The sequence below is a fragment of the Opisthocomus hoazin genome, chromosome 3, assembly GCF_030867145.1.
Source record: "Opisthocomus hoazin isolate bOpiHoa1 chromosome 3, bOpiHoa1.hap1, whole genome shotgun sequence".
Classification (NCBI taxonomy): domain Eukaryota; kingdom Metazoa; phylum Chordata; class Aves; order Opisthocomiformes; family Opisthocomidae; genus Opisthocomus; species Opisthocomus hoazin.
The window spans coordinates 75750557-75774214 of record NC_134416.1 but is presented as its reverse complement, the minus strand read 5'-3'; the positions used below and the strand labels follow the sequence as shown (position 1 = coordinate 75774214).

The 23658-nt window shown below is 37.9% G+C and overlaps 1 protein-coding gene across 5 annotated transcripts in view; it reads right to left on the bottom strand.

Moving 5' to 3' along the window:
- PTPN3 (protein tyrosine phosphatase non-receptor type 3) overlaps positions 1-23658 on the bottom strand; it is a 130675-nt gene that overhangs the window by 83884 nt on the left and 23133 nt on the right. For 2 of the 5 annotated variants that reach the window (XM_075416701.1, XM_075416702.1), the window contains exons 2-7: positions 14968-15122; positions 4527-4634; positions 4322-4379; positions 3168-3246; positions 1631-1675; positions 645-697 (exon numbers count right to left, since the gene is read on the bottom strand). In XM_075416701.1, coding sequence (XP_075272816.1) covers positions 645-697; positions 1631-1675; positions 3168-3246; positions 4322-4379; positions 4527-4634; positions 14968-15105 — 481 coding nt within the window. In that variant the 5' untranslated portion in view covers positions 15106-15122. Of the gene's footprint in view, positions 1-644; positions 698-1630; positions 1676-3167; positions 3247-4321; positions 4380-4526; positions 4635-14967; positions 15123-23658 lie in introns of those variants that run through there. The other 3 variants (XM_075416703.1, XM_075416704.1, XM_075416706.1) reach the window with 2 other exon arrangements.

Here is a 23658-nt window from a genome sequence, read left to right as displayed (position 1 = left end):
TAAGGAATAGGATCAGGCTCTATTTTGGTTTTCCTACTGAAGATATTTTTCTAGTATCACCCTAAGAATTTTTTTGCCAGTTGCAGGTAGATGAGAAGGATAGGAGTTCTCATATGCAGAGTCACCTTAAATGTTTTGCGAAGTGTCTGACAAACATATCTGACAAACCAAACTCCCTGAAAAAAACATCACATAAGAACACTGGAGTTACTTCATCATGAGTTTACCTTCCCCTTAACTGTTCTTTAAATGATCTCTAATTTCCCTGGAATGCTTTCCTGTAGCTATTGTAACACACAGTAAGTTTCATTATTTTGTTTCCAATGACAATGAAAGCCTGCCTTTTTGTTTTGTCAGCAGTACAAGCACACATAAATAATAATAATGGTTTTCTTGTATCAGCTGTTTTGGTTAGTTTTTTGGGTTTTTTTTTTGACAGACCTATGAGTACTCTTTTTCTATTTGGACTGACTGAAGGCTGGTTTAATAATCTGCACGTTCTTTACACAGCATCACCTGTAGCATTTTGAATATTCTGCACAAATACATAAGGAAAGAAATCTTTCCTTAATTTTCAGTGCCAAACAGAGAAGGTAGTCAGTCAAATACATTTATTAACAAAGTAATGATTGGTTACCACTTACATTGTACTGCATATGATGCCAGGACAACAGCAGAATTAATGGGGCATGACAACCTGGAAAGAGGGGAAAATATCTTTATTAGACAAAGACCGTATAAATGCAGTGTTAACAATGTGTCTGCAACTAGTTCAGTACATGAAGACTCATTTGTCTTCAAAGACTATCCGATTTGTTTCTTACGAAGTTTGATCATCAAAGTACAGTAAGACTGAACATTAAAAGCTAGCTGCTGTGTAACAGCTTCTTAAGTGACTGGAAGTAACTAGTCTTAAAAGGACATGCTCGTGTTCTTGCTGGATGCTTATTCAGGAAAGCAAAAGGAGAAGAGATTTTTATGGGGCTCTGGACATTATTTTAATAGCTGCAGTCTAGTGCATTTAAAACTAGACACAAACACTAAAATTCGCCAAATGCGAAGCACAAAGATAGCTCCAATCTCATTACCAAAACTGACTCCATAGAAGAAAAAAAGCCAATACCTAAAGGCAATTTACTTTAGGCAGCAAATATTCAGACCACCTTTTTCCTCTTTTTTTAAAGTGTACAAACATACAGGAATCGCAGGCAAAGGAACCACACTGGGTATATGCCCACCGTATAGGGAATATAACCCTGAAATCATGAGAAATGACAGCATGAACTGCCCTTTGCTAGTCCCTCCCGATCACTGCACTAACCAACGGGTCCCCAAACTTGGAATACAATGCCTGGCACACCAATGTCTTGCATAAAGATCTCTCAGGTTGACATCGTACCTGTAAACACACAGCATCACCAACAGACTTCTAAACTGTTCTTAATAAGTGAGCTATGTGTAAATTTTTAACATTTCCTAGCAATTTGATTTTCACTTAAAGCAACATTTCACAAGCTATGTTTTTGTAGCAACAATGCCCTCAGAAAAGGTGGTTTTTGTTGTTTGGTTTGGTGGGTTTTTTTTTAATTTTAAAAAGATTTATAGAGAAATTGAAGAGTCTTACTATTACCTTCCTTCCACAATATCAGTCTTCAATTGCAGGAAGAATAAATGCCTAGAAAAGATTTTTTGGAAAACAAACAAATACACATTTATTTTCACATTTAAAAGGTATGGTTTAAATGGTTACATGTATTAGTTTTATTTTACTAGATTTCCTGGCAACCTATACAAACAGATGAATAAAGCTTAGTGACATTTACAAATATGCAATCATACACCCACTCACTCTCACAACAGTTTCAAAGATCTTTGGCAGTCTGTACTACAACTCCAGGACCACAGTCATAATGCCACAACGAACATTGCAAAAAAAAAAAAAAAACATTACAGAACTGGGCTCTCTTTCTTCCAGGAATTATGCAACTTTGATGTAACTTCAAAAAAAAAAAGCCACCACCAACCCCCTCCCTCCCCCCCCCCTCCCCCCCCCAAAAAACACACCAAAAAACCCAAAAAAAACAACCAAAAACCAACAACTAACCCCAAACTGTGATAGTCTATCTTGGAACTACTCAATGGAGAATGAGACATTTGTCAAGTAGCCTATGGAGCAGTTCAGACTTGCTCTTATTAGCGTGTTTGACAATGTTACTTTATAGTGATTCTGGAGAGTTGGGATGTGAAGAACCATAAAGAAGAGGTCTTTGAATAATTTCAGTTTAAAACTGCAGAACAGCTTACAACTGCATAATTAGCAAATACCAAAACAGGTCAATAGCTAAGTTTTCTACAAGAAGTATCATTTAAGATGCTGTACTACTAATATTCTCAAGTCACTGAAACAAACAAACAATGAAAATGTTAAAAAAATGTTACAAAAGTGCCAGATCAATGGGTGCCTGTGAATTCTAAATTCCAAAACATGTACACTGTAAAAGTACCCAATTAAAGCTTTGTGACAAGTTAATTAAAAATTACTTATAATTCATGTACCCCACCACCCAAAAAAACTCAGAGATAGGTTAGAAAAAAAAAAAATCTAAAGGTCTACTATAAACTGAAGTGTTACAGATCTCCACATGTTACAAGTAATGGGCAAACCAGAAAACAAGATCTGTTATCTGTTCTTCCTGAAACAAAATAAACTCCACCCTCCCACGTCCTCTGCATTAAATTTACTGCACATGTTCAGAACTGACTCTGTGTTGATAAAAAACTTCTAACAACTTTGGGTATGCAGACAGCTTAATCACTGAACTTTCCTATTTTTTTTAAATCATTGCATCCGATTAAGGGATCAGAAAATGAGAAAAACGCAACATTTCCAAGCAATGAAGGGCTCAAAAAAAATGGGAATCCAAGCTGCAAATAAGCCAACCGCCTTCTTTGTACTAGCTTATACTCTGGCTGTATTTTGGAGTTGTAGGCTGTGTATAGCAAAAACCATTCATTACAAGCATCGCATCAAGCTGTCAGTTCCAAATATTTAATACACAGAGTTATTCAAAGTTATCTACCTAATATAGTTTGCCAAGCTGTGGAGATGCGAAAGGAGGACTTTACACTTTCTTAGCTCATGGCAGCAAACATCAAACAGAAGTTACCTGGTTTGTTCTTGCTGAAGTGTGTTAGGATCAGGTATAAAAAACCTTACACGAAAACGAAGGGTGCAGGGAAAGCCTCCTGCAATATTTTAGAAGAACAAATCAATTTTTTGTTTAAGAAAAGAAAGAACCCAAGGTTTTTATTTCTATATTTATAGAAAAATTACATGAACCACCCCATAGAAGTCTCACGCATTTTTCTCATGAAACTAAAAGAAAGCACGAAAAGTCTCCAACACCAACTATGAGAAGAAAATACTCTCAAATATTGTGATGTTTTCATTTAAAGTACTTTGCATATGCTATTTTACATAAAAGGCATTATTTAGGTATCTTTGCCTCATAGGTATTAGAAGCAAAAAAAGCAGCAAATATATTTGAAGGGTCTCAACTGAGATAATGCTCAATTCTATCTTACATATAAACACAAGAAATTAACGGAAGTTCACCATGTTAACTGCATGTATTTTTATTTAAATTCATACACAGCCTACAGCATATGGTAGAAATAAGAGAGCTGAAAAACATAGCTCAAGTTTCACAGCACAAATTGGGACAGTGTCACTCAGCCCTCCTAAGCTGCTATCTGGCAGGGTCACGCTGGCCACCCTGTCCTTCTTGGTAAGGATTTTGTGTTACCCAAAGCTGTTTATAAACAAGACATACTAGAACACCACAAGCACTTGGAAGTGTGTGGTGTTGTTTTTTTGTTCGTTTGGGTTTTAATTTAAAAAAGGAACAAAATTATTTTTTTATTGTTCTACTTGAGACAAGAAATTGCCAGAGCCTACACATGAAACTGGCTCCACTTCCCTCGACCAAAACCCCTCTTCATCTTCCCTATCAAAAGGAATTTACTAGCACTATGATATGACTACTGTTTGCATGGTCATGATGTCCAACACTGTTCTGAAGCCTGGTTTAGATGCTGTTACAGCATCAAACTTAGTGACCTACCAGGCCTTATTAGCACTCAGGTAGCAGTAAGAGATGTAGAAAGCTCTGCTGAAAAGACTGGCAGAGATAAAACTTCTCTTAAAGAAAACCTACCATCTGGGCACACTCATTTATAGGAACTGTTTTTATTCTAGTCATAACAACACAGAAGAGCAGGACTACACACTTACAATCAAGATATTAAAAACAAGTCTTACCTTTTAACTGTTTTCTAATAGGTTTGTTTGGTTCAAGCCATCGCTGTGAAATGAAAAACTATTAGATGGATTAAAAATATTTACAAATAAATACTGTTTATTTATGTGTATGTGTGTGCACGTGTATGTGTGTATACACACATTTGTATGTATATATGTATACACACATATACATGCACATACCTTTCTTATTTACTATACTTACAGGTGAATCTACCGAAGTTTCATTTTGCTGTAAACCAAAATATTCCTTCTCCGTCACACCCAACTGGTTGTAGGTCATATCCAACAAAATCTGTCCAGTGTCTTGTTTCTGAAAACAAGAAAACTTTAGAAGTGAAACTCTGCAACACCTAGAGATTTTAAGATGCAATTAATTGAATTAAATTAGTTTTTAAAAAAAAAAATGTAACTCATGAATAAAAATAGTTGCTCATTCATTGGTTCAGTTTCTCAGCAATAAGAACTTTATTCTGATAAAACGGTTTGGTTTTCTTTTTTTTTTTTTTTTTTTTTTTTTTTTAAAAAGAGGTTTTCTTTCCGAAACACATTAGGCATGTGAAATCTCATAATACGAATTGACATGAACTCAAGCCCTTGAGGTCTGCCCAGCAATTTAATTTTAAGCAGACAGCCCGTCCCTTCACCACAGCCTTCGGGAGCAAAGCCGTGTTACGGAGTTGCAGCCTGCAAGGATGGCTTGGAGCCGCATGGGGCTGCTCTGGCTCCTGCTGCCACCACCAAAGCAGCGCGCTCTGTTCCCCCATCAGCTGGCAAAAGGCAAAGTATACACTAGCATGGGGAGAAAACAGTAGGAGGATGCTGTGCTCCAGCCATAAAGCTCCTGTATTTCAGCCTGAACTCCCACCTGCCTCTGAGGCTCCACAGGCTCGGCTGCCGTTTAGCCACCCCCCTTCTGCCTTGACATCCCTCAAGACAGGTATCCCAGAACTACGGGTGTAACTGCGGAATCACATGGGCACCGGAGATCCAGAAGTGTAAGCACGCTATAATTTTTCCCAGACCAAACAAGCACCTCCGTGCCACGGCACTGTGGAGAGTACATTAACCAACTTCTGTCAAAGAACACTGTGAACCAATTTATTAAAAAAAACCCGAAGACAGAAAGAAAGAAACAAAATCCCCTCAACAAGACTGCAATCCTAAATATGCTAATATGTAACAAACAGCTTGCAAAGCTGTGTGGCATTTTAGGTCTAGATTTTTTCACATGAAATTGGTTGACAGAACAAAAGTCAGGCCGGTTTGCTTGGTATCTTGTCTATTCAAAAAATTACACCAAATTAATTTTTCATACGATCTTCCAAATCTCACTCTTAAAAGCAGAAATAAGCCGCACACATGGAAAAAAAAAATTTACCAGAGGAAAATTATTTAGACTGCAAAAGACAAGCACTTCATTCTGAAACAGATTTCTTTAGCTCTGATTTCTTAAACAAATTTCTTAATTTCTTCAACAATCTCTTGAAACCAAGGACTTAATGTATAAGCATGATAGCGACCACATTTTTGTGGATGGCCCCAGTCTTACTCAGTGCATAAGTGTGCTCACTTAATAAGCCAAGAGCACAACATCGTATTCAATTCTCTTTGTTCAGACCTTGTTTATCATACAACACTCAAGTCCTGTTCAGAAGACAGACATCTTTTTTCTTTCTTTAAACAGTGTACCACGCTGCTGCAATTGCTTTACGTAGTAGCATATTCCATAGTATTCCCTTATCTCATAAAAGCATTCTTCCTATTTAATAGATAGGAAAAGAAGAACAAAGATTCAAACAAGACACCCCCACTTGGCTACCTTATTTTGGAGGACAGAGTATTATCCAACACTTCTACTGCTAGAGCAGAACTCCTAGCAGCTCGTTTGTGCTTTGAATGTTTGATGTTTCTACGTCAGGCTCCAGATGCCAAGGTAAGGTAACAGCCAGCTATTGGTGTCCTGTGAAAAGCTGTGCCCGATTTTCTGGAGCAAAGTCATATATGAAGAAACCAATGTAGGCAACACCGGATTGTCTTATATGAGACTACCCCTTCCCCTCCAATTTGTTTCCCATCTTCTTTAACTTTCACAACAAACACTTGAGGTCTCACAATAAGTGCGAGTCCACTCAGGCCTCAAAGTCTGTGCAGCCATCAAACACAGCAGCTCCGTCCCCGCCTTCTTCCCCAGCTGCACATTCTCCTAATCCCTTCCTTTCGAGCAGGCTACCGTTCCTTGGGATAGTCGAACCACAGCACTAACGAAACCCAATTTTTTTCTGAAATAGCACAGATCTAGATCTGGCTTAGAAACGGAAATCTCAGCAGGTGAGGATCATGCGATTAAGCATCCCTCATCACACACAACCACAGCACCGTGCATCTCAGGCAGTTCTGTCCAGCACCATCAATGAGGTGGGTGAAGACTATGCAGACTGAGATTTGCTATCAGAGGTTATTCATATACATACACAAAAGTGCCCTATGAAAACAGTGGATGCCACCTCAACCCACTGAAATAATGGGTATTTCCTAACCTGAATACATTCACCTTTAGCATTGCCTTAATATACATACCATATTCACCTCCCCAGGGTTGTGTTCTTTTAAGCAGAATGTTAAAAAACTTTCAAGTGACACCACATGACATCTGCATAACTCAGAATCATAACTGCACAACTATGGCACGTACTTCTGACACGAGCTTAAATGAGCAACTGAAGTTATATTGTGACCAAACCCAGTAATTGTAGGGGATGAGACATACATTTTACTGAAAGAAAGTGTTCAGGCATCTCAGGTTTCATTACAAATGGGGCAGGAGAAGACCACAGAGGGCAGATTCTTCTGCTGATTTTCTCTCTGACTTTCAACACTTCTGACTCCCTTCAGTCTTCTTTCTTTGCAACAGCATTATCTCCTAGTTCTCTTCTCATTTTTCATGTTTCTGGTCCTTCATCCCAACTCAGATGCCTTCACCTTCTCTCTCCCCACCCTCTCGCAGCTGCATCCCTCCCTCTCCCCTGGCACACATGAATTGCTAAGTCTTATCACTGCTTCCCTGTAAGGACAAGCAAGCTCCCTACTACAATATTCTTGCTCAGCAGTTGCCGTTCTCTCTTTGCAATGTTCCCGTGGGTCTCCCAACCCTAAACCCAGCTGCTCGGCCAGTACTAGTCTCCTTCACCTGCCTACCTACTATTTCCTTCTCCTCCTCTCCACATTTCCTATCACAAGCAATTTTTAACACTACTTTTCTGTCACTCCAGGTCTTGCTCTCTGGTATTAAAAGCATAAAGTTTCTTCCACGGTGCCTACATCAAGCACCCACTCCAGGAATCTAAGCTAAGTACAAAATGTCATTTTAAATTGTTAAAATCTTCTTTGGTTGTTAAAAGTCCCAAAGTTGAAGTTTTTGTTGTTTTTCCTCAACAAAATCTGTATTTACTCAGCTTTGGCTTTGCTTTAAGAAATTCCTGAATTATTATTCAGCCTATACACCTAAAAAGAAAGTCACCACACAGCTCACACTGCACCATCTTCAATCTATTTGCACATAAACAGTTTTGAGATCTAGGTGTAAAGTGAGGCAGGCTAAGCACATCACATGATTGCTTTTGAATTTTGACATCCATTCCAATACAGTCCATAGTCATAGTGTACTTCAAGATTACTATGTGTCAAGTGCTTTACAACATATGGTATTTTCACTCCCCTCTGCCATAAGAAGTGGGCAAAACAACATGAACACTGCCCAGCTAAACTGGGCATTAGGACCAAGTTCTCCTTAACCCTGTCAACCATTACAGCAAGTAGTTAGTACATTCTCAATAAAGCTCTTGCCTTTCTACAATGAGATTAAAAAAAAGAAAAATCACACACTTTCCACACTGTACTATTCTGTTACAATGACACAAGATCTTCGATAATTTTAAGAATTGTTAAGTTTTTTCTACTAAAAAGAAACATTCCCTAGAGGTTTGCTTGTTTCCACTCTGAAAACAAGTTTCCATTTATTTCACCCACCTGATATCTGCCAATCCTTATTCTGAACTGTTAAAATCTTCGCATCAACCACCTCATAACCATACACCATTCACCTCCATTTAAATCTGCCTTGAAATATATTTCACCTTATGTTGGATAGGCCAAAAATTAATATTTAAAGCAGTCATAGCTAACACCTATTACATTTTGACTGTGCCACAATAACTTCCTGCTATATTTAGGGAATTTAGATTACTCAAGTTTAATTTCTAGTAAACTACAGGATTCTGAAGAGAAAGAACCCCTTCATTATTTTTAATGTCAAATACTAGCTAGAAGCTGGGGTGATGAAGACCCACTGTCCTAAGAACCGGATAAACATAAGTGAAAACTGTTAATTCTTTGGAGTGGAGGGGTAAATATGCAAGTAATCCTTTTCAGTTTATTATCTTGTACAAGGTAAGTGGTACCAAGTGACACTTTGAGAGGACAGTGCAATGTATAGTACATCTCCCTGTCCCTCTCCTGTGCAAGAGTTTTGTCCTCACATTTTGGCAATGATAACCTCACAGTTAAGCACCACCTAAGCTTTTGCAAATTGAGCCTCACCTCAGACACAATACCCATTTCCCCTCATGTGCTTTTTGAGGTCATCCTTTCCCAATTTAGCCTGTAACAGTCATCCACCACCAAAGAGCCTGTGTCCTTTGGTCCCAATATGCCTAGGAGCTTAAACAAAATGCTACATTTCCTTTTAACTTCCACACTAATTTTACACACAGTTAATTTATTTGGTCTTTGGCTCACTCTGTCCTTTTCTCTTCCTGGAATTTATTTACTCACCTGATGCTTATTCAGAGCATGCAAGATTTTGTTTAGCTAGAATAAACAGAACAGCCTCTTTTTTCCTTAGGTCCAGACTTTGGCAGAGCCATCCTAGTTGTACTTTCTGTACATGCCTGACTGGAACTTACCCCTTTTGTCTGCAAGCAGCCAGGATCCACACATGACATTCCCTGGAGGGTGGCCTCAATGCCAAGACTAACACTGTTAATACTTCCTTGACATTGGCTGACGATTCCTGCCTGGTGCGTAATAGTGCTCACCTTTTTCAGAATGACAACATATGAGCAGCTCAGCCTGCAAACTACCAGTATTCTCCTCCTCTATTGTCATCAACTGACAACTGAGCTTAAAAAAACCCCATTACCTCATCTTATGAAAGCCATTAGTTTACACTACTGATTTCCCTCACTGCAATTACTCCTTGTTCAAGACAACAATAAAAAAAGATACAGGAATATGAGGTAGCAGATAGGTTGAGAATGCCTCAAACCTTACATTTTTGATTTACTGAAAAAGATTCAATAGCAACATGTCAATGAAATTTGACATGCAAAAACTCTATTAAATAGTCCTTGCACTGTTTAACATCTTTTCAGCAAAATATACTGCCACTTGAGCCAACTTCCTGCCCATCCCATAATTCTTCTGGATTCCATACACTCCAGCTCAGTGTTTTCCTGTATTAAGTTCATACAAAATGTTTACCTAAGCCCACAATGTTTTGACCCACTGCATTTCCTCTGCCTCAAAAATGATTTAAAACAAACATATACATGAGGTTAGTCATTCCAGCTCTAACTTTGGAAAAAACTCCCCTCCACTAATTCTTTCCTTCAGCATTTATTACGGTCAGGCCCCACGAAGGGCTAAGACTAACAAGCCTGCTGTAGGTCAGATCACTTTCTCACTGCCCTCAAAGGCATCATCAAATTTCATGCTGTCTTACTGTTTTCCAGTCAGAGTATACCGATCTGCCTCAACATAAAACTAAATATTTGTTGCCAGCCTGAAACTTCATACAGCAGTTCTTTCAACATGCATGGACACAGATTAGCACTAAACTATCTTGTATTATCAAATATCCAGCAGGAAAACATAGTGATAAAGGGTCCAACAATTCTGCATCATCGTCTTTTACTATGAGCCATTTAAAGTTGTAACTCACATCCACAATCAAAAAGAACCTTTGTATCACTGCCTATTATTTTAAACATAGCAATAGTAATTGTTGGTGTTAATTGCAAGCATCACGTTCCTTCTCAAATACTGGAAGAAGGAGCTTAATTGAGATGGTGGGGAAGGAGAAACATTCCTCACTATTTGAGTTTCAAGTCATACAGCTTTTCTCATTATTACTGCCTAGTCATTTTATTTCTAGAAAGAAATCCTATTACTAAAAACCAACTAGCCTAAACGAAAAATCACAGGTACTAAGACACAAGCATCAACTCAGAAAGATAACGCAATGCAGAAATGATCTGACACTGTAAATTTTATCCTTTCACGAAAGTCAAATTACTGGAAATTGAGAGGCATACTTCCCAAGTGGTCATTCCTGGTAAATGAGTCAAAGTAGAGGAATAATGGAAAAATCCTGCATGTTTATACCAGAAGTTACAAATAAATTTGCATTATTGCTCAATATACAGCTATTAAATACATCCAAACATGGTATGTGAGCATGTTCTGTATATTTTAGAATGACAACTAACATTTTCCCCACATGGAAAGCTTATGCATTATAGTCTTAGGACAAGACAGAAGTAACGTCAGAGACAAAAGTGAATTAACCTTATTACAAAATTCAAACACGTGGAATTTATTGGGAGGATTCAAGAAAACCTGGATATAATTAAAATCAAGTGCAACACTCCATACCAAGTGCAGTCAAGCCTTTGGCTCACATGCACCTTCTATATTTTGCCTGGACTTCGGACACGTTCCATCTAAATAATGAGGGGAACACATAATGTGGAAAGACAAGAAAGGCTATTTCAGCCTTCCAGAGTTAACATACATTTCTATTTGAACTGTAAGCAATATAGTGGAATATGTCTGTCTGTACTCCCAGGTGAACTTTCTTGATAATGATGACCTAAGAACAGCACATACCACAAGTTACACTGATGAACTCTTTGTGATACCATCAATACAAATTTCAGATTCACCAAAACTGTACTATAAACCCCATTAAATAAAAACACTGAACACAAAAGCCTGTCACTTCACTACTCTGCCCAATTCAAAAATCCAGGAGAAAACCAGCACTGTTGTCTTGAAATTAAATCTTTATTTGGTCAGGCTACTGATATTCTTTGGGATAAACACCTAGTAAGAACAAATTCACAGGAATCAAATTAAGCAGGTGTCCTCTGGTTTCTCAGTAGACAGAAAGTCCCTCAGGTTATTACCACAAGGAAAACCCACCTTCCTTCTTCTCTTGTCCAGTCTCAGGATGTTTGGTTTTCATTCACACTGCTACAGATACAACCACTGTGAAAAGTAAGTACCATACAGCAGAATGATACAGAAACCTACAGCTATAATTTTGAAACTTTCATGAGGCTGTGCAGTTTGCCAACAAAGTTTGATGAAAATCAGCTGTGTGGGCTCTATAAAGATCCTGTTACTACGGAATGAAAAGACAGTCATATCTCTGTTCTCTCTGTTCTCTAAAAGGTTCAGTATTTGGAGATACAATGAAATGTTCTACCACTGTTGCCAAGAGACCACTCACTACTAGTTCAAAATTTCAAAATACATGAATTCTTCTATTCAGTGTCAACAGGTTGTAAGTTTAGACTATTTAATCTATCACCTTCATATTAAATTTAAATTTATCTCAATTTCACTAGTCTTGAGCATTCATGAAGTGTCAAGAAGATATTAGAAGCGACAGCTTAGGAATACCTATTTGCTTAAATTCAAAGCAAGTTTCTCTTGAGCTTCTTATCCTTGATGGGTTTTTGGATGTTCTTTTTCTCCATAATACCCCTATGCCTTTGAAAGAAAGAAATTCCCTTGCAGTAAGAATTCTTTATTCGGATAGATACTACATGAAAAAGCAATGCTTACTATTTTCCGGTTTACTGCTGTTGGAATGAGAGGAGTCTGATTCCATTTACACTCATACATGGAAGCAGGCTAAGCTTTCAGTATTCTGCTTTTCCCCATTCGCTTTCCACTATCTGTGGTAGAAAAGCATAATCCTGTCTACGAACATAAAGCATATTTATGCATACAGGAACATTAGTCTACACACATCCAAACTTAGAGCTTTCATAAACCAAAACCAGGTACCACTAGCCTACAAATGCAACTGAAAAATTCCCAATCTTAATTTTTGCATGGATACAATAAAGTTCTTATAACCAGAAAACACTACGCACTTTGCTTTAAAAGACATGATCTTGTTTGTTTCAATTCTCCAAACTCAGACAGGAGAGAAAAATTGAACAGATATCAGCAACAACAGTAAAAACTGAGAAAGTAAAACACTAGAAAACACATTTACAACATTCACAAGACATACTATGTCTTTTTATCTATGCATCCTGTATTTATTTCTAGTAATTTCAGAAAGCACCTTCATTTTAATAATGTATTATTACATTATTCAATATGTTGCTGCTAATTTGTCTCATGGATAATCATGCCATGTGACATACATTCACATTACATTTAATGTCTTAAAAATACAGCAGCATCAATTGACCTGGCATCCAGAAAGGAATAAAGTATGGAGTAAAATCAAATCTAGAAATCAATGTCTTAACATGAAAAACAGTTTCTCTAAAGCAACACAGAAAGACTTCACTAGTGGGGAAAAAATGTTCAGAGCAAAACTTATCTTCCTTCAATACATGTCTAGCTGATTCCCAGACTGACCACAGACCTGAGTTACTCTTTGCTCACAGACATAAAACTGAATGATGCTGGCAATTAAAAAAAAACCACACACATACAGAGACAACCAGGCACAAACTTTATAAAGCTGAATTTTTCTGTTAACATAAGCCTAACTTGGATACAAATTTTCTGCAGCTGGCTGCAAACCCTTCTGAGAACTGGACCTTGCGACACAACCAGAGCTCAGCAAAGCCTGTTCTTACGCAGACATCAAGGTTAGATAATCAGGAAGGGCCATCCTGGCAGATAAGTGCAGGCTCCCTCAGAACCAATATGAAAATTCAGTACTTGAAGACACAAATCTACTGGCAAGCCTCTTCCTTGCATTAGCCCATACCATAGCGGGGTAGCCACACATAACTGGTCCTGCATTACCCCTACGGCAGTTCAGCATTACAGCTGCAGTAAAGGTGGCCTTTCTGATTCCTGGATGAAGGAGGTAACCAGCAGGGATACCCTGGGGGTACGCTGAACGCAGAGAGAGAAATCAGCTAGGTCTGGAGTTTCAAAATCATTCCCATTTATCATATTGCACTCACTGCTTAAAGGATTAAATGAGAAGCACAAAGTTCACTTGTACAGTGCTGGACTTCAGGCCAAGTGCTGAATCTAAAGCTGCAGAAACACTTGTTTACAAGGAAGAATATACTGCTATGCATGGATTTCATAAAGCTTGAAATTCCTCATTTTTCAAAAGATCCTTGTGCTGGGGGTGGGGGAGAAAGGCAGTTATGCTAGCTCACCAACAGACAGGGTAATCCTATACGGCATGTTCGAGATGAACAACACAAGTTGTATACTACTGTGTTGCTCTTTCTCTTGTATACCTACTCTCCTTGTACCTCACTCCCTGATGTTAGCTACTTCATATGTATACACATATATGTATATAAATATACACACATCTATAGTACATAAAATATATACTAAAATGCAAGACTAATTCTGTCTATCTTAGAATGGAAACAAGCTGTTTACCTATCATATCACTTCTGTACATTTCAGGTGAAGTTTTGGATCTCCCATAAGAAACTACTGCATAAACTAAGATATACAACAATACAGCTTCCTCCGCAAAACACTTCTTCTCAAATACGGTAAACTGGATATAACAAGTCTCCTATACACAAATTCACAGAATTATACTTAAATTCATCCACAGTTTTTCTGCATGGTCAGATAATTCTACTGAAAACTGATTGAGGAGTGAAGGTATTTCCTCTGTTTCACTTAAAAATGAACTAATAGTTTTAATCAGTACTGAAGGTTATAAACCAAAATTAAAAAAAAATCAGTACTGAAGGTTATAAACCAGAATAAAATACAGCAAAAACTTATAGTATAAGCCTCCATTAATTCCCCTTCCCTCCCTGCTCACAGATAACAAGACTACACTGAAGTACAGAAGACTGAAAAGCACTGTCCTACCAAGCCATGATGTCTTCACTGTTTACAGTAAATTTTGCATTTCAGAACACATGTACTGACATCACTACAGGAATTTACAAAGCCTCCTCCTTTTAGCACAACCAGTCCTTTGATGGAAGAAAAGGAGGAGCACATCCAAATTTGGGAGTCATCCTTTAAATATAAATTACTTATTCAAGCTGATAATGATCACCAGACCTGTCTCTGCATGATTCCCATATCATACAGAAGACCTCTTTCCAGATGCAATCTCCCTGCCATGATATTATGACATTTCAGTTGGTTGACTTTAAAGAAAATTAAAATAGCACTTTATAAATCCATTTCATAACCAGTAATCATGCAATTTGTAATGGCAAAGTTACATCTTCAATATCTTTTGGAAATCCCATGCCTCAGGGTCCCACGTTTGATCTTCGGCTTTCAAAAAACTGTCTACTTATTAAAAAAAAAAAGTAGTTTTCCAAACTTACGTTGACTTTGAAGCTTTGCACTGAGCCATCCAAAAAGTGGACGTTGCAGGTTATCTCTGATCGGGTTTTCTCTTTTGGTAGTTCTGATGCTCGTATGTTATTTATCCTCCCACCTAAGGCTCGTAAACGGGAGTTCATAACTATAGCTGAATAACCTATAAAACAAAAATTATGTTTAATAACAGTTCTTATAATTCACTATGTTTCATCTACGTTTCTTCAGAGAAATTCACAACATCGTGAAGACCTCATTATACCCCAAACACCTACAGTAACAAATGCATCTTATAGAAAAGAATAAATTATAAAATTAGCACATTGTAAATCAGAACATAAATGCATATATAGAGGGGCTTCCATGTTCTAAATGTTAATGTTATAAAGAGAATCACAGGTAATTCCTGCAATGTATACTTGGGTTAGGCATGGGCCATTGTCTTAGTTTAAATCAGTAAAAAACCCGAACACCTTCTATAAAGCAGGAAGGCAATGTCAAGACAAGTTTATAATCAGCTGTAACTAGTAAATCCCTCACCCCCCTTACAGATTTCCTATATACTTCTATAATTACCATACAAGTTTCACTACAATAAAACAATTCTGTTTACTCTCAACTGACAAAACAGTCCTGAGTTAATGCAGATTACATTCTGTCAAACAGCATTTTGTTTCAGGAATATATATATAAGCACCATATGTAAGGCAACCAGAATTAATGCTAAAAGCATGTCAATATTTTACAGCCTAGCATACAAATTCATGAAGCCAGAATTTTTTTATCCAAGAACAACACCACACAAAAATAAGTTTTTATTGGAGTTTGTTTTTTTCTTTTTTTGGAAAAATCTTCACAAACACTAAAACTCTGAAAATCAGTTTTCACAAATGAAGAAAAAAAGGAAAAAAGAAACAAAGAGACCCCCACCAAACAGAAAAGAGCCATTCATTGAAATAAGAGATGAATTAAATACAGTCAAGCCTCTCTTCACTGGATCAGTTTACCAATTAACACCACAGCATATAAAGCCAGTTGGCAAGCGAAGCAGAGGATAGTTTTCCAGGTTAATTACCATACCTATTACCAAATCATACCTCACTTTTTAGAGGGAAGGTACAAAGAGACTTGCATAATATGAGTGTTTCCTAGACTGCTGGCCAAGCTAGAGAGAATTATTTTGCAATCTCTCCTTATTTGTGTATCTGCCTTAAAACATAGGCTGGCTTTGCTTTTAAGCAGCTAAAAAACCTGAATAATTTAGAATAAAATCACTTAAAATTCTGAAACATCATATCTGCTCACACATCTCTACAAAAGGCAAATGTGAAACACATGAAAAGCCATGAGATGCAAAACTGTATAGACCACCAAAGGCAACAAAGCAGTACAGTGATCCATCCTCACATAACAATATGTAATCTATACTTAGAAGCAGCTAAAACAATCCCCTTCTCATTGAAAACTCAGAAGTCAGATGCATTCACCAAGTACTCTCATACTTTTTTTTTCCTGTCAGCCAATTGGTAGTTTCCTATTGTGTATTTTCTAAAAATCAAAACTAAGTTGCCAAGACTCATTTTATTTAGCCAGTACATTGCCTTTCTTCCTAGGAGATCAGCAGTATTTTCCTACTCTTTCCCAAAAGCATGGGGTTTGGGTTTTGTTTGTTTGCTTTGGCTTTTTGTGTTTTCTTTTGTTTTTAAAGGAGGAAAAAAAGGAAGATGTGATCTTTAGGTGAATTCTGAACAGTATTTCCATATAAACCACTATAAACTCCTATGGCTTTGAAATTTTTCCCAATATACAATCTGCAGTTAATCATAATATGTTAATATTTTAATTTTTTTATCCAGAAAATGGGTTTTCTTATTCCGGAATGATTGTTGCTAAATAAAACATGCAGTTATCTACTTATCAAGGATATACAAAATGGTGAAGACAGACTGTACACGAAGCCTTCAATCTCACATTCTCTAATTTTCTAGGAGCTAAGTTCTAAACTATTTTTTCAGCACTGTGTCCATCTGTTACCAAAAAGCCAGGTGACTACATGAATTTTACTGCACAGTCTTTTCTCCCCTTTGCACCCTCAGAGGTGAAAAATGAAAACCTCTTCACTTTCAGAATTAGTTCTCTACCCACCAGTACACTGATGGGTAAAAGGAGAAAGTTATTCTTTGCTGTCAGCCAGCCACTGGATGAAAAAGAAGGTTTTTGGTAGCCAGATTCAAAGCTTTGTCAGCCTGGCCTTCAGGGCTCAGGCTGCATTGCAACACCTAATGATCCTGGAGCTTACAGACTTCTCTGCTCTTGGGGGAAAAAAAACGCTATTTGACCCTTCTGCTCATATTCCCCAACCTTTCTCAGCTGCCACCCCCAGTGCTTCCTATCTTACACTTCCACTATTCTCTTTTCCCAAGTATATTCTACTTCTCTTCCACTTTAGCTGGGCATCAGCAGAGAGCAACAGTCACAGGAGTCTCCAATGCTCAGCCCCTAATCTGCCTGGAGAACGCAAGAGAATCGCACTCAGCCCCTGCGCCCCTAGTGCAGAGCATGCTGCAGGTCAAGCCATGCTTGGAGATCTCGTGGAAATTTTCATATGTAATTACAGAATGGTTTGGGTTGGAAGGGATTTTTCAAGGTCATCTAGCCCAGCCCCCCATGCAGTAAGCAGGGACATCTTCAGCTAGACCAAGTTGCTCAGAGCCCCGTCCAAGCTGGCCTTGAATGTTTCCACGGATGGAAACCTCTCTGGGTAGTCCGTTCCAGTGTTTCACCACCCTGACTGTAAAAAACGTCTTCCTTATATCCATTCTAAAACTACCCTCCCTTAGTTTAAACCATTAGTCCTTGCCCTGTCACAACAGGCCTTGCTAAAAATATTGTCCCTATCTTTCCTATAGGCCCCTTTAAGTACTGGAAGGCTGCTAAAAGGTCTCCCTGGAGCCTTCTCTTCTCCAGGCTGAACAGCCCCAACTCTCTCAGCCTGTCCTCGTAGGAGAGGTACTCCAGCCCTCGGATCATCTTTGTGGCCCTCCTCTGGCCCTGCTCCAACAGGTCCATGTCTTTCCTGTGCTGAGGGCTCCAGAGCTGAACACAGGACTCCAGGTGGGCTCTTACCAGAGCAGAGCAGCAATCGAATCCTAACCACTCTCCAGCAAAGCACTATTTTTCAAGTGTTACAACATCTTGCTACTCACTTGTTCAAGCTTCAAATACAGAAGCTCATAAAACTACATCCATAACATATTTATATATACATATGCTTGCTATCCAGAAAAAAAAACCACATGCTGACAAAACAAACTTTTTTATGACTGAAAAAATAAACCTGAATAAACATATTGATAATTTCTATTTAGCTGACTGTGCATAGCAGTACAAGTAATTACAGGTCCATTTCACACCAAAGTCCCTCTTACTAGAAAGCCTAACATGTCACCTGGGCAACCCAGCCCATACTTGAGGTAGATTTGATACACTAGGTTTATTTCTTAGATTATGGTCCCCTCTGTTCTTCATAACAAATCCCTAACATTTCTTCTCCACTTCTGCACCGGTTTCTAATGAAATTCAACCATCGCCCCAGATAAACCATATTATACTCTCCAAGCCCAGGTCTCTAGATACAAGAGATAACAGGAATTTCACCCTAAAGCTGTCCGCAATAAGGATGAAATTCCATTTTGAAGTTCTTAACAAAATAACGAGAATGGTGAATACTATCAAAGACATTGTACAACATGCATTGTTATTGCTGAATTTTCCACATGTCCTCCAGCAAGTCAGACCTGCTCTTTTCTATACCATAAACCTGCTAACAGTCTGTCTCCCAGCTCCCATGGAAGCTACCCAAGAACTAACAGTAACACATACTTACCTACTGCTGTTCATTATAAAATCAGAGAGGTGCATAGTTTTAGATTAAAGTTACAGTTGTTTTTTATGCTACTTCTTCACAATCACGTTTGTTCTAATGTCTTCAGGTTATATGCTGGGTGCCCCAACTGAAATAGCACCTTGGAAACTCATCACAAGAAATTCAAACCTGCTAATGAGACCAGTTTGCATTGAGTTCACAACTGAAAACTTAGAATTCCTTGATTTTTACTATTAAATGTAAAATCAAACCAGGAACACAGTCAGAGTTCACAGTTTGTGTTTACAGTGTGCAAAGAGCCCCAGCTGAGGCTGTCCTTGACAGAGCCAGCTGACCATGGAAACTGTGCCAAGGCCAGGATAAACGACCAAGTGTTTGGATGCCACATCCATCAGTCAGCTGGAGCTCAGACGGTCTCATCAAGCCCCAGGGAACTGCCACCAGCTGGGAATCCTGCGCAGACAGAGCTGGACTCTCCACTTCCCACCTACGTGGCCATCAGCATCACTCTGCAGCTGGTAAATTCCTGAAAGAGCCGTTTTACAGGTGTCACACCACAGGCACCAGCCTAAGTCATTTTGCATGTCCTAGCTTAATGTCCCATACGCTCAGTAAGTCTTTAAGGAAACAACTTCACAGATGCCTCATCTAAAGGACAAAGGAAGGAGAACAGAAGAGGGGTGAGCAGCTGAATTATTAGCACCTACTCTCCTTTTCTTCCCTATACAACTTGTGTTTAAAGCTACATTTTAAATAAGCCCAGATTACTGAAATGGCTTATCAACCCCAGAGCAATACAAAGGGGTATGTGGAAGCACATGCAGCAACCTGAAATGGCAGCTGCTTTTGGGATAGGCAGAGGGTCACTGAGATTTCAGGCAAGACCAGATGCTGGCTCTAAACACCAGCAATCAGCCTCCAGCCCTGAGCTACCAGGACCAGCCATTATATGCAAATCCCATCTCCCACTTGGTAGCCTCAGGCAGGAGGCTAATTCATAAAACAAAACAACAAAAAAACTATGTAGGACAAACTTGAACATTATCAACAAGTGAGTAACAATTACTCCCCTATACCTAAAATAAGCATCTTGAATCCAGAAAGCTGAGTTATATTTAAAGAAGCAACACCCCCAAAACACAGTTATTTTCACCCTGAAGTATGACACAAACATGTAGAATTCTATCCCATAATCAAACCATGCAACGAGCTTACAGGAGTGACAAATACAGCTACAGAAAGAAGTTAATGTTTTCCAAGTACATTAAACACATTTCTGGACAAGTTTGGTTATGCATGCCTTCTCCTACAATAACACTGCAGTCAAGCAGAACAAAAATAACGTGTTTTCCTCATCTTTTGTATTGAAGACTGACTTTTAAAAAGACCTTTTCCACGCCAGCATTTCACTTCTTTCCAACTCACTTAGGAGTTTTTGGAAAAGAAACTTATGACCTGATTCTCAATATAGCTACCATTAACATGTTTGTTACCAAGGAATTAAATCACAAGCGAGTTTGCTGAGTATATACTCCAGGACCTTCTAAATCTGATCACACCATATATAACTGTGAATAGTTTTTTTTTTAAAAAAAATCATTCATTACCACCATTTCATTGGATAAATGGGGATATTTCTACCGCTGCAAGTGGGCGCACTCATGTTTTTTCTAGAAGGAGACTACTGCACTCTAAGTGTTCTCAGAGTTTCTGCATAGTCATGACTGAAAATGTATAGTTCCATGTTGGGCTCTTGAAAATCATAAATATTGCAGAATCTAGGGCAATGTCATTTATGAAAGGATGGTGCTTCTGACCCATTTTCATTGAGTGGCCACCCTGACAACAAACAGAAAAACTCTAGTACTAGAGACATGGCCAAGTCTTGTATGTCTCTTCAATAACAGTTACATTTTATGGTTATCTATTGCTTTACTTAAAAGACATGAAATAAAGCAAATGGGAATACGCAGAGGTATAACAAATTAAAGGCATCTTTGTATCAATGCATAGCCCTAAGACAACCAACAGAAATGCTATTCAGCATGCATCATCTTTCCCTATTTGCTAGTCAAAATAATCTCCCAAATTATCATCAGAAAAAAACAACCCTAGTGAACCTGAGATTTTTATAGTAATCTATATTCTGATTATTCCTCCCACGTAGTTAAGAACTTACACACCTCAAAGCCATATCTGTCATCAATGTATCTTAATGAGGGTTAAATTATCCAGCCAGATTTTCCAAATAGAAGACTGAAGTTTAACTCCACACCTATGAAAACCACCTTTTGTCTTTACCTTCTGCAGAGGAAATGCTTCATTTTTTCTACGTTCTGAATGAGAATCTAGATGTCTCACCATTAGTATAAAATTCAGCTCAAATATTTTGCAGGAAAATCCCATGAGGTATTTAACCACAATACAATATTTGCAAGTTTCCTTTACAAATTACAAGGCATTACTAAACAACAACCAAAATAAAAGATGAACTCCATTTTGAGCAATTTGTGCAGGTTATCACTTGCTCCTTATTTACAGGTTATTTCCCACAAATTCTTCTTGACATATTGATCATTAATTATATAGAAAGTAAACTTGGAAGTATTACATGATGAAACATTGCATAATTTGAAAAATACCAATTAAACTAAAAATACAGAACAGGCATGAAAGCCTTAGATGCTAAAGCATTACAGCTTATGGTGTAAAAATATCTTCAAACCGAGACAGAAAGAATAAAAGACTCCTTGAAGCATCTTCTTATTTAGAACCAGAATAAAGGTTAATCCCCAGTTGAAAGTTTGTGTGTATGTAGACACACATGCAATCTCCAAAACAGTACCTGCACATTTTCCAACCATCACTCTTAAGACAGACAGCAATATCACTATAATAGAAGCTTTTCACCCTAAAATTAAAAATCAATGTTTAAGAAATGAAAGATTCAGCTTTCTTATGTTTCCTTGAAGTGGGTAACACGTGTGACATATTCCAGCACAGCAAAATTATTTATCTGTCATATAAATAACGAGTAGTTCTAGAAAAGCAGTCTGAGAATATGTTATCAAAAAATGCATGAACAAGGTTTCAGTCACTCTAGTTATGTTTTCCAGAAAAATAGATCTTATAAGCAGAGATTCTTTGCAGAAAACGAGTCCATCAAGTAAAAAAAAAAAAAACATAAGCATAGACGTATTAGTTATACCTTAAATAGGTATGAAAATACCTGTATTAACATATATTCTTGAACATATTGCTAGCCCGATATTTACCAGAAATAGTACAGAAAAAAATTTTTCTATAGTAAAATATAATGATACCTCTTCTTCATCTGAAAGCTCTTTATTGCTGGAGTTTATCCACAAATAAGCCTTCAGGGTAGACCATATATAGGATGATATATCTGCTTATTTAGAATGTACTTGAAAGCATTTTAGTTTCAATGAAGGTAGTTACAAGGAAAAAAGCCTTGATTTAAAAACAAAAGCCAAACCACAAGTAATTTTGAATACTCTTTCCTCTGCTAAGCTCCACAAAATTGGAACCAAACTTTTTATTTCACTTTTAAAAGCAAGTAAGTATATACACTAGAATGCTCCTATGTCTACAAATCAGGTGCCTACCTACTGCTTAGTAGTCACTGCCTCCAAGAAGAAAATCCAATATATACAGTTGAATAAATTAAACAAAATCCACACACCACTACAAGAGGTTAGGTGCTTAATTAGCACATCAGAATGAGTTATTAACTGTTTTGCAAGCCTTTCCTGCACTTCATTTAGATTTCCATTATAACATCTCTCTGGTAAACTCATATTGTGAAGTGTTTTCAAGAGAAATCCATTTGTTTCGAACTCTGGATTCAGCAAGACCACACATGAACGTCAAAGATGGACTCAAGGAGGTTGGCGGGAGAGGAAATCAACCTAATTCTAGCTTTACACCGTATCTTGATTGGCATGTCCCTAAGATCCCACGAAGCCAATAACATACTGAAGGTAATGCAAGTACTGTGAGAAGCTGTAAACACCTGGTGCAGATAAGCCATGCAGCCCAGTAAGCCATCCACTCAATTCAATTCTGCTGCCTGGTATGTACACACACTCATGCAGCTGGACTGGGGACAAACTTTTGTTTGGGACCATCCAGTTCCTCACTGTATGGCAGAGAGGAACGTGATGACAGATTCTGTGCTCTCAAAACACTGTATAGGTGTAACAGAAAAAGCTTTACTCTCTTCAGACCATTACTGGTACATTAATATCAGTTAAATTACAGAAAGCAGAGCTGCACTTACAGTGACAGAGTAACCACACTAAGTAAAGGAATTATCCTTAAAAAAAAGGAATATTCATGTCAAGTGTTTGCTCTGTACACGTATTTATACATATTTCTGAGACAAGTGTTACAGACAAAGGAGTCTACTTCAACCTTTCTGAGATCCTTCTTCCTCTTCTCCCTCCCCTTTTTTCAAAAACTTTGCATTACCTTCACCCTACAGTTTTTTGCCTGCAAATCTTACAATATGCCCAGCTTCAGGCGTACCAACAGTTCTTGCTGTTAAGACTGAAGAGGACACAGATTGGCTAGCAATAAAGGAGGACAGGCTACTCTTATAGAGATTATTTGGCCCAAATAGTCATACTCTTTACATAGTCATATTCTTTACATACGGGGAAAAAAAAAAGAATTATCCCAGCCTCTCAGCAACATGTTCAACAGCAAGACTGATTAACTGAAAACTTCATCTTGAAAGTAGATAACCTAAAGATAACTATATTCTAGAAGAGATTACGGGTAGAAAAAC